The following is an 18,931-nucleotide window of genomic DNA, read 5'->3' as shown; positions in this document are numbered from 1 at the left end:
AGCAGTTGATTCTAAATATTCAAATTTACATGAATAAAATATAAATGATATTTATACACTAGTTTCGGGGCCTCCGGTTCAAATAGGCAGCAATAAAAGGCAGTATAGCAGAATTTGCTTCACTTAGGAAGTACATTACTACCCAAGCTTAGTTCTAGACTTTCATTATATAAATTTATAAATTAAATTCTTTTAAGAATGTATAACATTTAGTTAGTTTCAAAAGCATTGTTAGAATAATTTAATCTAAATACTATCTTTTGATAGAAGCAAATTTATTTGAATAACTAGTAACTACAGACAGGAGTATACGCAACGGAGTAGATGAATTATGTTATTAGAGAGCATAGTGCCTTTTGCCGTTACGGCATACAGCTAGCAATTTTTTTTTTTTATATTATAGATGGCAAACTAGCAGGAGGCTCGCCTGATGGAAAGTGATCACCACCGCCCATGGACATCTGCAACACCGCGGGGCTTGCAGAAGCTTTGCTGGCCTTTAAGGAAGGAGTACGCTCTTTACTTGAAGGCGAAAGCTGGTTCCACAGAATAATTCGAATATATAACAATAATTCGACTGGTGAATTTCATGCACAGAAACACTGGCTTTAAGTAATTTCCAAAGCATAGGATTGTATATTTACTGCTAATAAATATGAATAAAACAACCCAATAGCTGGTTGATAGTCCGGCACGAAACTTAAACTTATACTAAGGGCCCTACGGCTTAACAAGCTGCCTCCATTACGCCGCCAACTACGGAATATTTCATGTCCCTTCTGCCTGATATCACAGTATCACATCTTTTCTCATACCCTTCGAATCAAAATATTTACTTAAATATTGTTATATGATTTGTTTATTATCTGTTCATTTAATGTAATTTATAATCCTAGCCAAAATATTTTATTCTAATATTTATAATATATAATGAAATATTTATAAGAGTCAGTCTTAAAATTTGATTGAACAAACCTATTTTGTAATAATAACTAAATTCAATCTCTCTATTATGAATAAAATTTACTATTATTATTACTTTAGGTAAAACAAAAACCTTCTTTGAGTGAAGTAAGATTATAATATTATGAAATATAGAAAAAATATTCGCAAAATATTTATTTCATTGAAACCACCAAATTCGAAACACCAAACTCACTACCGAGTTTTCATGTACGTCATTTGTGTTTATATCATTTCGAGTTCAGCTGTGAAAAATAACATCATTAAGAAACCTCCATCTGGCGAAAATATTTCACGTAGGTATATTCAAAAACAACAAATTTGTTAAACTTCTATTCAAAATGGAAAGTCTTAGCCCAGCAATTCACAGTTGTTTTGCTTTTATAATAATTCATACAGTGCGTGACGTAGAAGAAGAAATCGTGAGGATACCTACTTATGTCGGATGATCAAACTGGCACTGACGACGCCCAGCTGTGGGATAACTAGATTTTAAAAGGCACCACTGGAATAACTACATTAAAAGGCTATTCGATGTTGAAGGCATAATTTTTGAATTATTGCCGACTGAAAACTGCTCAGATAAATATTCATCAAATATCCGCGATGGTCCTAGTTTCGGAATAAACCAAAAATTCGGAGCCCATTCTTGATTTGTAATAGTGATTTCACACAGACCTAGTTACTAAGTTGAGTTTAATTTACATTGTCCTTTCAAATGTTAATACTGAATTGAATTTCATTATAGATTATTATAGTTGAATGTTGAAAGGCAACCATTATATTAAATTGATTTTCTCTTCTTTTTTGTTGCTTGATGCCCTGACTGGTTTTGGTCACAGTGGCCATTGACCATTCTTAATCGCTATAATATGTCATATTAATATATCCAACTAGCTTGCAACCGCGGCTTTTACCACGTTTGTATCCGTCCATCTAGGTAGATGCGAGTTGCCGAAGAAAGACCACAGTGGCGTGCATTTGGAGAGGCCTATGTAACTATGAATTATGGCCTATGAATGTGGGCTGATGATGATGATGATGTATTACAAACAGTTATCACCACTTACTGATATTGACGCCCTTAAAAAATATTAACCATTCCTAACATTGTCAATGCGCCACCAATCTCGAGAACTAAAATATTATCTTGTGCCTATAATCAAATCAAAATATACTTTATTCGAGTAGGCTTTTACAAGCACTTTTGAATCGTCATTTAACATAATATATTTTGTGAAGCTACCATGGTTCGGAATGCAGATTCTATCGAGAAGAACCGGCAAGAAACTCAGTAGTTACTTTTTTCAACATTTAAAAATACAAAGTCATGTTAGTTAAATACAATTATATATGTATGTAATATATCCTACCTGGAAGTCAACGAGTATTAGCTCAACGCTTTTTTATCATCTATACAATCTTGTATTGGATAATATGCCTTCTTTACGAATGTATTTGAATTTATAAAACGGCAAAGTTAAAAATGATTGCGGAATTTTATTATTGAAACGGATACCTTGCCCCAAAAAGGATTTATTGACTTTGCGGGGCCGGAAACTTGGCGTTGTAAGCTTATCCTTACTTCTCGTGCACATACAATGATTATCACTGATTCTATCAAAGTGATCAATGTTACTATGACTCTTTTACCCTTTTCATCGGAATACATGAATACTAAGTATTGATATTTGGTGGTAGAATATGTGGTTTAAGGGCTTTGTGCAGGCCCATCTAGATAGGTACCACCTTCATAACATTTACCACCTAGACAGTCTCGCTACAAAAATCATATTCTTATCACTATACAAAGCAGCAGAGTTGGAGTAGCGTTGCAGAATAAGCTCCAAACTGTCAATTAAGGTAGAGGGAACAGTTTTTCCCAGCAGTGGGGATTCAATTTTCTTCTTAACACGATATCGTGTTTAAATTAATTTTTTTTTTAATTTGCTCATAATTCTTAAAAGTATGTCGCAATATATGCTATCGATTACGTAATTTCTGTGTAGGTAATTTGACAATTTAAAATCATACTTCACACAATAATCGATGAACTCACACACCAGGAAATTAACCCTAATACCCAAGTTTATAATATTATCTTGTAATACGGAAGCTTGGAGAGTAAGCGTGTGAAAAACCCTTAAGATCAGGGATTAATTTGAAGTAAGTGTTTAATTCAATAATAATTTGCCATTCAAAAAAATTCATAAATTATATTCTATTAGTATCGTAAGTTATAACTAAGCATACGCGTAATAGATGGCGCTAGTGTACTCTTGAATCGCGGTATAGTTTCGCTCACGTCAACATCATACTCACCCATACTAATTTTGCTTTGCGCATCCGACCACTAGATGGCGTTGTATTAATCCTAGATCACGCAATAGTTTTGTTTAATAATTTGTACAATACATTTCTTTACTTTAATAAAGTTAGAGTTTTATCAACAGTGTGGAGTTTTAGTTTAAAAGTGCAAGTAAGGACATCTGGTGCCGAAACCCGGGAATTGTGTGGAATTTGGATTACAGTGTTATGAATAGTGTATGTTCGGGACTTGTGTGGAATTTGGATTACAGTGTTATGAATAGTGTATGTTCGGAATAAAAAATTGTGGACTACGGTGAGTTGTGTTAAAGACTTATATTTGCATTTAAAAGGACTTAGAAAATTTGGATTAAAAAATTGACTTAGAAAAATTTGGATTAAAAATTGACTTAGAAAAATTTGCATTAAAAACACTTAGAAAATTTGGATTAAAAATTGACTCAGAAAAAATTGGTTTAAAAAGGACTTAAGAAATATTTTGGAAATTGTACAATGGAGAAGTTACTTATGAAACAGGAAGATACATTAGAGCAATTAAAGAAAGCTTTTATAAATTATAAAAAAACATCCAAAGATAGATTGAAGGCTTCTTATATAGAATCAAAATTAGAAAACTTAAATAGATTGTTCGAAGCTTTCATCAATATACACGGTGATATAGTTGGCAGTATTAAGAGAGAGGAAAAGGCTAAATTACCATACTTCACCGAAGATATGTACACAGTATTTGAAGATATTTATACAGAATATAAAGCTAGAATCAAGGATGATCTCCGATTGTTTAGTGCAAATGCCTTTTCACCACAAGCACATGGTCCTGAAGGATTGGTCCTATCGAATACAAAGGTGAAATTACCACAGATCCAATTACCAAAATTTTCTGGACTATATGAGGAATGGCAAACCTTTCACGATATGTTTACCTCATTAATTCATCAAAATACTGCATTGAGTCCAGTACAGAAGATGCACTATTTAAAGAGTAGTCTAACAGGGGAACCGGAAATATTACTAAGGAATTTAACCACAACAGATTCTAATTATGAAGACGCTTATGAGCAATTGATTCGCCGTTATAACAACAAACGCTATAACTGCAACGAAATCATGAAACGTTTACTCTCACAAAGAAATGCCACTGATTCTGCAAGTTCCATCAAGTCACTACTGGATGTTACATCTTCATCGCTTAAATCATTGCAAAACATGGGCATAGATACCACCTCATGGGATGTAATCGTTAACTATATCGTGGTCTCAAGACTTGATTCAGAATCAAGAAAGTTGTGGGAAGCAAAGGTCAGTGAGTTAGACTCGGACACATTACCGACGTGGAATCAACTAGTAAATTTCTTAGAGTCAAGATTCCGGACATTCGAAATGATTAGTGGCAACAACAAGTCCGTCGTAAAATCCCCAACTATGCACTACAACAACACCAAACCGAAAGTGTTTCATTCCACCGCCCAAGAAGATAATAAACGAGCAAATCCTACTTGTACTATTTGCAAAGGTCAGCATCTATTGTATCAATGCAAACAATTTGCAAAGCAGACTCCTAAAGAGAGAACCGAAATAATACAATCAAGGAGACTCTGCTTCAATTGTTTTGCACCTACACATTCCGTTAAAGAATGTCGATCGTCAACTTGCTGCCGCCGCTGCGGCAGACGACACCACACACTGTTGCATCTGGAGAGGAGCGAACTACCAAGTTTAGCAGAAGCTCAATCTATCAATAAGGACAATATTGAAAAGGAGACACCAGTGGTAGCTCATTTAGTTACTAAAAAAAATCAGAAGGAGATGTTGTTGGCTACTGCAATAGTCAGAGCAAGTTCTGCCAATGGGTACTCACAAGTTGTACGAGTTCTTATTGATCCATGTTCAGAGGGTTCTTTTATAAATGAAGCAACGACACAATCACTGGGTTTAAAGAGAACCAATATCAATGGTCTAGTCTCTGGTATAGGTGATAAGTTAGCAAGATCAAGAAACATGGTGTCATTAAGCTTAGAGTCTATTCACAACCAAAAATCAAAGCACACAATAAATGTTGATGCTTACGTATTGAGAAAGTTGACATCATTTTTACCAACATGTCAAACAAAGATTACCGACTGGCCAGAAATTAAGAGCCTTAGCTTGGCTGACCCTGAGTATGGATCACCTGCAAAAATCGATATGATTCTAGGAGTAGAAGTATATGAAGACATAATTCTAAAAGGCCTCTTAAAACATCCAACAGAGAAGGGCCCGATAGCACAAGAGACACAATTTGGTTGGGTTCTATCAGATCGAGTAAGAACCAATTTAATTTCAACAAACCCCCAATTAGTTGGTTTTCATATACGAGTAAAGGAGGATGACCTATTAAAAAAATTCTGGGAAATTGAAAGAGAGCCTGATGCAATTTCGAAGAAGTTTACTAAAGAAGAACTCAAGTGTGAACAATTTTTTGAAGCCACTACTACAAGAGACAACGAAGGTCGATACGTGGTGCAATTACCTTTCAAAGAGCATAAGCCAAGATGTGTTGAAGGTAAGACAAGAGATATAGCCTTGCGTAGATTCTACTACTTAGAGCGAAAATTACAAAATAATCCACCACTATATGAAGAATATAAACGCGTAATTAATGGATACAAAGACCAAAATCATATGGTACGGATTCAGAAAATTGATGACATACATAACACAAAGGCTGTGTACTTGCCTCATCATCCAGTGGTCCGAGAGGATAAAGAGACTACAAGGGTACGCATTGTCTTCGATGCGTCATGCAAAGGTATTAACAGAGTGTCCTTAAACGATTGTTTTCTTGTTGGACCGAAGCTGCAGCAAGATCTGCGCCACATTTTGATGCGATGGAGACGTCATCCTTTTTGCATACTAGCAGATTTGGTACAAATGTACAGACAAGTTCGAGTTGACGAGAAGGACACTGACTTTCAGCGCATTCTTTGGCGATCGAACCCTAATGATCCAATTGAACATTATAAACTTTTGAGACTTACTTTCGGTACAGCCTGTGCTCCTTATTTGGCTGTTAAGGCATTACAACAACTTGCAAAGGATGAGGAAGCACAGTACCCGCGTGCAGCTAAAATCGCCCTTCAGGATTATTACATAGATGACCTGCTAACAGGATGTGAGACGGAGATGGAAGCAGTAGAGATATTTGAAGAAATGAATAACCTGATGAGTGCAGGCGGGTTTTGTTTACAAAAATGGTGTAGTAACAGTGAGAGATTAATGAATCATATTCAAGAAGAGTGTAAGAAATTAGACCAACCCTTAATTTTTAAAATCAATAATATGATTAAGGTATTGGGTATTAGTTGGAATAAAAACAGTGATAGTTTCGAATATACACTACAATTACCAAATTTATGTGAAAGTATTACGAAGCGCAAGGTTCTATCTGAAATTGCTAGATTATATGATCCAATGGGATGGATTTCGCCGGTAATTATAACAGCCAAGATATTCATCCAAAAATTATGGAAGGCTAAGTTAGAATGGGATGAGAAATTACCAGCCGAGTTGCACAAAGAATGGTGCTCATTTCGTCAAGATCTGCACAACGTAAGAAATATAGTTATACCAAGATGGTTACAGTCTCATAAAGGTGACAAAATAGAACTACACACGTTTGCAGATGCATCTCAAGCAGCGTACGCTGGTGCTGTATATATGAAAGTGACGGATGGTTTTGGCAATATTCGTGTTAATTTAGTGACATCCAAAACGAAGGTATCTCCAGTTGAGAAAGAAATTAGCATTCCTCGGCTAGAATTATGCGCCGCCTTACTTGCGACTAAATTGATACACGAAGTTTCGCAAATTATGCAAATACCTAAAGAAGATTTATACGCATGGTCAGATTCCACAGTTGTATTAGCTTGGGTCCGTGGAGAACCGACGCGATGGAATACATTTGTTAGTAACAGAGTTTCTGAAATTCATACCATGCTAGATTCCAGTCAGTTCCGTCACATCGAAACAATTAATAATCCTGCAGATTGTGCTTCGAGAGGTATAAAGGGTGCTGATTTAGCTGGTCTCATGCTGTGGTGGCACGGTCCAAACTGCCTTCACCACAATAGTACATATGTTTTACGCGATGATTTCTCCACCACTATTGAGGAGCGACCCATAAAGACTTTAACAGCCATCATTCAATCAGAAGAGGAATTGGTCTGGACGAGATTTTCAAACTTAACAAGAATGGTCAGGATTTTAGCTTATTGTAAGAGATACATAGACATATTAAAGTTATCTAAGAAAAATAGAGTAATACTATCAAAAGAACGAAGGATCAAGGAGTTTGAAATGATTACTGTGAAAGAAATGGAGGAAGTTCTTAGAACAATTATAAGAAACACCCAAAATATTTATTATGCGGAAGAAATACAACAGATAAGGTCTCATGGAGAAGTTAAAAGAAAAAGTTCACTACACACTCTCTACCCTATGTTAGACAAAAATAAAGTCTTAAGAGTAGGTGGTCGTATTAAGGAGTCAGAAGCAAGATTTGATGTGAAGCATCCAGTTATTTTACCGAGTAATAGCCATCTTACTTCATTATTAATAACTGATGCTCATTATAAAACGATGCATGGTGGGCCGCAAATCATGCTAAATTATCTACGTTCCAAGTATTGGATAGTACGGGCTAGAGAAAGAGTCAAAAAATGTTATCGAGAATGTGTTAAATGTTTACGATTTTCCCAACAAAATAACAATCAGCTTATGGGTCAGCTTCCAAAATGTAGGCTGAAACCTTCAAGACCCTTTAAATCTTCTGGTGTTGACTTCACTGGGTTTATAAATATTAGGTTCTCACCTGGAAGAGGATCAAAATCATATAAGGGGTACATATGCCTCTTCATATGTATGTCCACCAAGGCGATACATCTAGAGGCAGTATCGGACTTGTCATCAAAGGGCTTCATTTCTGCATTTCGTCGATTTGTATCCCGAAGAGGACAATGCGTCGATTTATATAGTGACAATGGAACTAATTTTATAGGAGCGGAAAGAGAGTTAAGAGACATGTTCCTCAATGCACAATCAAAGCTCCCTATAGAAATCGCTCAGGTACTCGCAAACGACGGAACCTCGTGGCATTTTATCCCACCAAACGCACCCAACTTTGGTGGTCTATGGGAAGCAGGCATAAAATCAGCCAAAACACATCTTAAACGCGTAATTGGAGATTCTACTTTAACTTTCGAGGAACTCTCGACTATTTTGACCCAGATTGAAGCCTGCCTTAATTCAAGGCCCATGTCATACTTGAGTGAAGATCCCGGAGATCCACAGCCATTAACTCCCGGTCATTTTTTAATCGGTGAGCAAATGGTTGCGATTCCTGATGAGGCTTCGACTGACGTACATGTAACTGGCTTGCAGAGATGGAAGATGACACAAAAGATGATAAATGATTTTTGGAAAAAATGGTCAGAAGAATAGCTAGTTAGTCTCAATCAAAGGTACAAGTGGTTCAATAAGAAGCAAGATCCGGAAATAGGCAATATTGTTGTGATTAAGGACCATAACCTACCACCAACAAAATGGTTACTTGGCAAAATAGAACAAAAACATTCTGGCCATGATGGACTCACTAGAGTATTGACTATTAAAACTAAGAATGGATTGATCAAACGTCCACTCAATAAGGTTTCTATTCTGCCAAGTACCATTTAATGTATGTGCATAACAGAAACATCGTATGTAAATTAGGTTAAGTTATTTTTAATTCGACTCCTATATGTTATTTGATATATTCTTGTACTTTGTTTTGCTTCCGTATTTCATGGTGGGCGGTAAGCATGGTAAACGTTAGTTATCATTTAAGAATTTATTTATTTTATATAAATTACTAAAAGAACAAGTTCTTTGGTGGGCGGAATGTTTAATTCAATAATAATTTGCCATTCAAAAAAATTCATAAATTATATTCTATTAGTATCGTAAGTTATAACTAAGCATACGCGTAATAGATGGCGCTAGTGTACTCTTGAATCGCGGTATAGTTTCGCTCACGTCAACATCATACTCACCCATACTAATTTTGCTTTGCGCATCCGACCACTAGATGGCGTTGTATTAATCCTAGATCACGCAATAGTTTTGTTTAATAATTTGTACAATACATTTCTTTACTTTAATAAAGTTAGAGTTTTATCAACAGTGTGGAGTTTTAGTTTAAAAGTGCAAGTAAGGACAGTAAGGATTGCGGATTAATTGTGTTTAGCCCGTTCTACGATTGGCCACACCGAGACCACACCGAATTGATTCTTGTTAAAACTTACTGTCCCATTTGGACCCGTTAGTTAAGAACTTTTGAAGATATTCTGTGTAATAGAATTAGAAGAACGAATCTATTGTTCCTTACTGTAGAAGGATTCTATAGTATAACATCTTTTGTTTGTTATGTTTTTTTCATAGACGTGCTGTCAGTACCTTTATATTATTTTATTTATAATTTTAATTATGTCATTTTAATTTGCCTGCATTTTGTTACCAAGCAACAACACAATCTAAATTTTTGGATTGCAAATTTACATAGAAAATTTTGCATTTAACTCTTCGACGACTTCTTCATTGACTCGGAGTTTGGACTTGTGGAGTAGCGTTTTTTGGTGTTATTAGTCTTCGTAGAATTCTGGATTCCTCAGCTGGTCTGGATTATATTTGGCCACATGTCCCTAACCTAACCATCTGTATTAAGGTTCGCCATTTTGAGAGTAAAATCCATAATCTCCTTAGGGTTTGCCATTGTCTGTTATAAGATGTTTAGAGGCATAAGATATTATTATTATATATGGATATTGGGTAGCCGCTTTATTCAAGTGTCCAACTTAAGCGTAATGCAAATCCTGATTAGTTAGAAAGTTGTTGGTTTTGACCATCAATAAATTTTCAGTTGCAGTTCAGATCCTAACTTCCATGTCTCGGGAAATAATGATAGTCGTTAATGACAGGGAACTTTTTCCTGTCGCGTTGGGTTTGCTTGAGAGTACATTTTTGTTCACGCAAACATTTGAATATATTTAAGAAAGGGAAGGTAAGGGCCTAGATGGCCCAGTGGTTAGAACGCGTGCATCTTAATCGATGATTGCGGGTTCAAACCCATGAAAGCACCACGGAGTTTTCATGTGCTTAATTTGTTGTGTTTATAATTCATCTCGTGCTCGGCGGTGAAGGAAAACATCGTGAGGAAACCTGCATGTGTCTAATTTCAACGAAATTCTGCCACATGTGTATTCCACCAATCCGCATTGGAGCAGCGTGGTGGAATATGCTCCATACCTTCTCGTCAGAGGGAGAGGAGGCCTTAGCCCAGCAGTGGGAAATTTACAGGCTGCTAATGTAATGTAAATGTGAAAAGTGTTGCAACAAGCGTGAATTTCATTTTCTTGTTTGTAATGTCAAATATACTTTTTCAATAATACAATAGTTGATTATTAAATATTTCTGACTCAATTTTGATCACGGTCAGTCAACGGCCACGAACCAGCCAGCTAACCAATAAAGTGCATAAGATACTATGTGCGCAACCACAAGATACTCCCGCTATAAATTTGTGTTAAATTTAATTCAGATATAAAAGATTTAAGTCTTAATTGTACGGACATAAATTCAAATAATGAGCCTTCTTGATTAAATAATACTTTGATTTGATTTGATAACGTAATGAAAAAAAAGTAAGGGCATAGAATACTTTTTATGCCTAATAGCCGATGAAAAAACTCTAAAACGCGAGCAAAGCCACGGACGAAAAATACTACGTAAAACTAACTTTCCACTATTAAAAATTAAATAAAATTTCAATCTTGGTGTTAACTAGTATTCAGCGTTTTAATTAAAAGACAAATTGTCGGATGTTTCAAAGACTTTGAATGTTGAACTTCTTTTTATTTATTTTAATTAAACTATTTCTTATTTTAATAGATATTGCAATTATTTTAAGAATAACTACATATATTATTGCTGTTTTTTGGTTGAATCCATGTTCTGCAATGGAGTACGATGTTAGATTTATATAAACTGCATGACATTTAAAAATCTTTTTTTTTTTTATTATAGAAAAGTTAACGAGCAAATAGTTTCGAATTGGTCACGAAATGTTTTAATATCAGGTTAGTAAGGTTTAATATTATGTGTCATGAAAATTTATTAATTTTTTTGCTATTATATTTTTTAACTTTTTCTCATACAGTTTTACTTTTGACATTTAATATGGTAATTACCAGACCAATCTCTGCCTGTTTAGTAATTTCAACATTCTTGTCGATTTCATTAGAGTGCTGATAATAAAAAAATATTTTTAACTGAGGTGTCGCGTCAGCGTCGATCTGCAGCGAGAGCCTGATTTCTTGGTATACCTCACCCCTTTCACATATATGTAGGCGCGTATTGGTCCCCAAGCATGGTGGGACGAAGCAAAATGGTTAACACACTTTGAGTTTAAAAACAATTTAATTACTTATATATTTAACATTGCCACGATACGAAATTTAATGAATTATTGGAAACAGGTAAGTCCTTTGGAGCATATCTTGCTACTACCGAATCTCCGAAACATAGTGCCTGAACTGCTTAAGATTACCGGAAGTGATGACAATGCAACGTTTCCGCATTCAAACTAATTTTAAATCAGTACTGTAAAATCTCAATTTAATTTAACATAAATATCAAACCCTAAATGAATCGTATGAATATCAAAATAAATCGCAACAGAAAAATAAAGAATAATAGGTTATACGATTGTTTTTTTTTTATAAATCATTTCGTATCCAACTTCGGACATATTTATATTTAACGTTGTGTTTAATTTGATTGTATCATTGTAACTTTTTGTCAGTAGTTGAAATAAAAAAAATTATAGTTTATTATAGTTTAATTCATTGGTGGCAAAATAACAGATGGGCATAATGAAAGATGAATATTTTAATTTCATTTTGAATGTTAATTATTTTGAAATGCGAAACTGAAGTTTATATTATTTTTTCCATCCATTTTTAATTAACTTGGCTTATATATAATAAACACTATCGTAATAATAATTTTAACACATTTTTGATCACATTTTGCTTTTGTTAACTTTGAAATAGACACTTGTTGTAGGAGAATTTAGAATGATGGTCGATCTTAGAGCAATCTACATTGAGCCTTAAACATTTCAAAGTTCTTTTAAAATATAAATAATTCATTCGAATATATGAATATTCAAATCCATAAGTAACAGCAAACCTAGTGTTCATTTTCATTTTATAAGTTTTCTAAGAATCGTACCCGTCATGTTTAACATTCGCTCCCTTAATAGAATGAGCATATCTTGGCAACAAAGAGAATCTATACAATAGTAATAAAGATTTTAGCTTATTTAATATCCATCATATTGGATAAGCCAACGAAATCTTTAACCTAAGTTTTCGTTAAATTTTATATAACACTAAGTAACAACTCGGTCTGAAGCATAAATGCAATGTTGCCTGTTTATTGTTTCTTAGAATACTGACACAAATGTTTGAGCAGAAACTTCAGATATTTCGTTATCTTTACTTCATGTAATACGAGACGCTACGGATTGTGGTATCTTTACGTGATTGATATTCAATCAAATTTCACGTAGTTTTTTATTCATGTTTCTGATTATATCACTAAGGTTTTTTGTTTTCTCAGTTCTCTATGAAGTAAATTTATAATTGTGATTCAATAAATTAGTAATTTACTAAGCGCGCGTCCTACTTGATAGGACATTGTGAAGACACGTCTGGGTAGGTACCATTACTTGTCCGCCATGTTATAAAATGACGCGTTCAAGCTTTAGTATAGCGTTTCATCAGGGGAGATTGTCGTACAGCGAAAGACTAAGAAAAATATGACAACAGACTAGTGGCTACTGTTAGTAGACAAGGTCAATTAAGATTTTTATACATTTCTAGGAAGTATTTCCTCTGAAACAGTCGGTAATTACTGTTGCAATATTTTAAAAAGTCACAAATAAATACACAGCATTGTATCCTTTAAAAAACCCACGTCTACAACGCAAACATTTCCGAAATACCCTACACTTGTGGAGGAGCAGCTTTATATAGATTTGTAGCTATCATTACGTAGTTGGAATGAAATATCTTTGTTCTAACGCAATTCTAGTGAAGACATGAAATAGTTTATATAACACAAATACTGTCTGATAAAATAAGTTTCTTAATAATGTTAGGTCACGCTTAGGGCAGTCAGTGAGAAAATAATATAATATTAGCTAACAGTTTACTTCGATAATGTTATTATTTACTAGCAATACAGCAATATTAATTAGCATTTACTTTTAGTTTGAAAAATACCATTCGAAATTAAGTGACTATTTTTAACTTTGCCGATTCATAAATTCAGATAGTTTGTAAAAAATACACCAATAAATAAAGCATATTATTCAACACAAGATTATATAGTTGATAAAAAAAGCGTGGAGCTAATACCTGTTGAGTTTCAGGCAGGATATTACATACATAATAGAAATAATTGGATTAACCTAACATTGTGTTAGTTACACTGTTTTTGCTTAATAAACATAGAAATGTTTATTACGTGTTATTATATATGTTGATGATCATGAAAGAATTATAACGAAAAACCCAGCGAGTACCGTGGAGTATTTTAAAATCAAAATTTTAAAAGGATATATTGTATTCAAAATTTTACACTCATATAAAATGCAAGACAATAAGGCTTGTGAGATAATTAATTATCCGAAACCTGTAAAATGTTTTAATTTTCGACAAATAAATCATACGATACACGTTTCTAGGAAAATAATCCTTTTTGAATATCATTTTACAACGAATTCGTTTTGTACTCGTAATATTTACAATGGCAATAAGTCGTATATATAAGTAATAATTAACAATGTTTCCTTTAAATATCAATTTCGTAAAAAAAAAATGTTATTTTCGTAATGTTAATTGGTCCAAACTTCAACACTCTTTTTACATGCAAATGAAGAGATTAAAACCGTTTCAAGCTGCCCGAGAATTAATTAGCCTATAACCTCTTTATTGCTTGGTATAATATAAACGGTAGCATTTTAATTGCTCTTTACTTTATCAAAATATATATTTTAATTATTCATAACAGAAACAAACTAGATACAAATCTAACAAAGATAACTGTGGACAAAATACATGCTCTCAAAGAGATTTATTCCAGGAACTTATGTCATCAGAAATAGAAAACATAATGGGATTAAATAGACCTTTGCACACCACATGAGCCTCGTGTAATGTCTTCTCCAAAACATCAATAAATGTCAAGTAAGTCTAAGGGAAGAAAGTTAGTAAGTCGGTCAAAAGTCGAAGGACTTTTTCCAGCCCATTTAATGATTATACCCAAACGTAAAGACATACTTACCAACTAACCAATGAATATACATTGTTTCTCGTATACCCTCAGGCTGTGGCCTACTTACATAATTAGAAGATAGCGTCATACCGAGGCGTCTCTCGAATATTCTTAAAATAAAAATTAATTAGCTTTTTTTACTAATAAATGTCCATTTTTCTTGATGTTCTTATTTTCGTATATTTGTCCAAACAAATAATGTAACAGCTTCAAATTATCATTTCACTAATAGGTTACATTAGCAAACCTTATGTCATTAATCATTTTTGATTCAATATCTCCGACTTTGTCACGGTTTTTGCCCACATATATAAATAAATAAATATTGGACACAATCACATACATTACTCTGATCCCAATTTAAGTAGCTTAAGCACTTGTGTTATGGAAATCAGAAGTAACGACAGTTCCACAAACACCCAGACCCAAGACAACATAGAAAACTTATGAACATTTTCTACATCGACTCGACTGGGAATCGAACCCGGGACCTCGGAGTGGCGTATCCATGAAAACCGGTGTACACACTACTCGACCACGGACATCGTCACATATATACACACATGTGAAACTTAGTAATGTTTGCTTGGTATCGAACTCGCCATATTTAATTAGGATCCACGTGTTACCTACCTATGTATCTGCTATTGGGGACTGTTGAACGATGTCGTAATATACATTACATACATTACATACATTATATTTTCCAACGACTATTGATTAAAACAAAAAAAAAAAACAAAAATTAGTTTTTGTCTTTCTCGGTAGTTATCAAGACGTAGTTACGTTATAATAATATTATGTTGGTACAATGTTATGATCAAGCACACGCTAGAGGAGGTTTAATAAGAACTCTCGGCGATAAGCTATCGTAAAGTTCGTGTCATCGACAACTGAGTCTTCAAGATCGGAAGAACAGGCTGTGGAACTGTGGGATGGAAAAATCGCGTGTCTTATTTAAGACAACCCTGAGGAAACACCTCAAACGAAATTTTACTCTCTGTACCCACGTTGCACATATTACGTCTAAGAGAGAGGATGACTGTGCCGTGATCTTAAAGTGTCCAAGACGCTCAACAAAGTAGCTTTAGTGATTGGGAACCCCACATATTAATCATAATTCAAGATCGCAGGCATCCCTCAAAGTGTACTCCTATGAAAAAAAATACATTAATATAAAATGGAAATTATTTATGATGTAGTTGATACTGATGTAAATTAAATAATATATTCAACGTGCAAATATGAAAAACAAATCCCCCTCCCATATCCCCCTTGTAAGCTTATCTCAATTTACTCGTCTCAAAATCATTATAAAATTATCTGTATTCGTATTTGAATTAAAGGAGCATTTCTTCTAACATGACCTATTTTCACATAAGATAGATAGAAGATAATTAAATGCATTAAGAGGCTTAAGAGTTTTGACCCAATTGGGTGATTGACCTAATTATGGACCCCCCCCCCTATTTTATTGAATAAATTGAATATAAAGATAAGATTTGGACATTCTATCTCTTTGAAGTCGACATTAACAATTAAAAATGGAAATCTGTTGTAATTTTGAAATTGGAATCTTAAATTATTAATAAAAATTGCTGATTGAAAGAATTTAAAACTTCTTTCGAAGGAACTATGGAACTATATATTTCGAAAGTGTTGTATTCGCTTTCCAACTTGGTGTTGACTGAAAGAAAATGCCATTTCTGAAAAAAAATAAAAATTCTTCTTTATATACAGTTTCTGCCAAAGCAAAAGTAATGATTTGGGTTAAAAAATTTGGACATTAATTTGATTGACATAATTTTGTATTTATTAGTAGCTATTGAGTATCTTGCCGGTTCTTCTCGGTAGAATCTACGTTCCGAACCGGTGGTACATTTATGTTTGGTGACCATTCAAAAGTGGTTAAAGCCTATAAAGTATATTTTGATTTGATTTAATTCTTAAGACGAAAGAAAGCTCCATTGTATTTATAAAAACAGAAAATACATAAGATCACATGAACAATAACAATTCAGAGCCTTCTTCAATAACTACTAGTAGCAGTTCGAGATCATAATGTAGTTTGTTTTGAAGGAAGATAAAACTAAGCATGTTTATTTTTATTTTATTCAATAAAATACACTTTGCTTTAACGATAATGTCATGTTTAAACGAATTCATATAGTTGTATAGTTTCATTCTTACCACCGTTTTATGATTTATGAAATGAAAGTTATAAATGCAATAAATTTCATGACTTCACTGCATTGAAAAATATATTATTGCTCTAAAATACATATTTTACAACAGCGTTTTATATTAAAATACCTTAGGGATTTCATATGAAGAGTAATTAAAAGGACTCGACGCATTGATTATCAAAAATCTGAATATAAAATATGTAGTCTTCGTGGTTTGAGGCCATTCAATTTTCCAAGACAAAATTATCTGTCAGTCTCCCCGTCTATAAAATACTTCCAAACAATCGTTTAGTTTCGATGAAACATTCTATCCGATTGTAATTTATAGAAAAGATTGATTTACAAATCGAAATATCTATACAAATATTGTAAATTTGTTTGTTTGTGGTAATCTCCGAAAATAATGGCCCGATTCTAAATAAAATTCAAAGATAGAAATCTATTTTATTTCTGAGTGCTAAGGCTACTCTCAAATTGTATAAATTGCATACATGCGTAGCCGGGGTATCTCGCTAGTTAGTAATATATCTAATATAATTTCAAAGGAAATTTACTTGGTGGCAGGGCTTTGTGCAATCCCGTCTGGGTTGGTACCACCCACTCATCAGATATTCTACCGCCAAATAACTGTACTCTGTATTGTTGTGTTCCAGTTAGAAGGGTGAGTGAGCCAGTGTAATCACAGGCACAAGGGACATAGCATCTTCCCAAGGTTGGTGGCGCATAGGTGATGTAAGGATTGGTTAATATTTCTTACAGCGCCTTTGCTTATGGGCGGTGGTGACCACTTAACATCAGGTGACCCATATGCTCGTCCGCCAACCAATGCCAAAAAAAAAAACTAATTTGCTTATTCCCCAAGATTAAGAAGTCGGTTTGTATTACAAGTAACGGACATTATTTTCCCCCATTTAATAGTTAGCTATAAGATAATATTTATTAACATCTGTTATTTTTTTACTGTATATATTTTGTCTTTATTATGATTTAACTATTAACTATATATTATTTCCTTATCCTTTTATTGCTATTTCTTGTCAGTATCAGTCGTAACCACAAGGTACCACTACAATACCAATGTTACACACTCACGGCTAAGGAGTGACTCTTTAACTAGTTATTGAATTTGTCTATCTGGATCACGTTTCATTTCTTTTTTTTTTTGCTTTGATAGTTTAGGCCTATAATGTGGGCAGTATTTTATAATTATTTTTTTTTAATTGCAGGATTATATATTTTATTAATTTCAGTTTTACATAAGAAGTAAAATCCTTCGATGTACCTAAGTGGAAACGCTAAAACTCCGTTAAATAACGATTTCTATTCAAGAAGCATCGTAATATGTAACCTATTCATAAAGGAAATGGACTTGGGGAAAAAAACTGCGAAAGTCGACAATAACATTTGTATTCAGATGTTGTACCAATTTCCAAGTTTTTCAATATTCACTAACACTTGTTCATCCAGTACTATTTTTAATATAGTATCTCGTGATTGCTTACCTTATGATGCTGTAAATTCCGAAGTCTCGAATTGAAGCAGAGAGGGTTAATCAAACGTTATCGACGTTTTTTTGGCAAGAAGTCAAACCCAAAAAGGCTGTTACAAGCATATAATTTTTTAAATATATTATCTGTGATAATTCACTTGCCATCAAGGAACCCACTGTCTCGAATGCTGTGGTAATAAAAAAACCAGAGGTGTCGTGGGACTCGACGAAACGAAGTTGCTTTTGCAATATTATATCGTGTATTAAATAACAGACTAAAATAAATTACCAACCTTTGAGAATAATTAAATTACAATGACAGCACTATTAATAAAACTCCCATGTGAATTCGAATAGTAACAGAAAAATAGTTTAAATAAATCCGTATAAGACAGAAAGAGACGAATAGAAAGAGAGGGATTACTTAAGACGGTGGTAGGGCTTTGTGCAAGTCCGTTTGTGTAGGTACCCTCATCAGATAACAGTTAATATTTCTTACAGTGCCATTGTCTATAGGCAATGGTGACCACTTACTACCAGGCGGTCCATT

At 33.8% G+C, this 18,931-nt stretch overlaps 1 protein-coding gene across 1 annotated transcript; it reads left to right on the top strand.

Annotated features, from left to right (window-relative positions):
* The first annotated feature begins 3,783 nt into the window (after positions 1–3,783).
* LOC113394292 (uncharacterized) lies at positions 3,784–8,769 on the top strand. The gene has a single exon (XM_064218395.1). It carries the CDS (start codon positions 3,784–3,786, stop codon positions 8,767–8,769), a length of 4,986 nt encoding a protein of 1,661 aa, XP_064074465.1.
* The last annotated feature ends 10,162 nt before the right edge of the window (positions 8,770–18,931 follow it).

The sequence above is a fragment of the Vanessa tameamea genome, chromosome 22, assembly GCF_037043105.1.
Source record: "Vanessa tameamea isolate UH-Manoa-2023 chromosome 22, ilVanTame1 primary haplotype, whole genome shotgun sequence".
Taxonomy (NCBI): domain Eukaryota; kingdom Metazoa; phylum Arthropoda; class Insecta; order Lepidoptera; family Nymphalidae; genus Vanessa; species Vanessa tameamea.
This window is presented reverse-complemented; position numbering and strand designations above follow the sequence as displayed.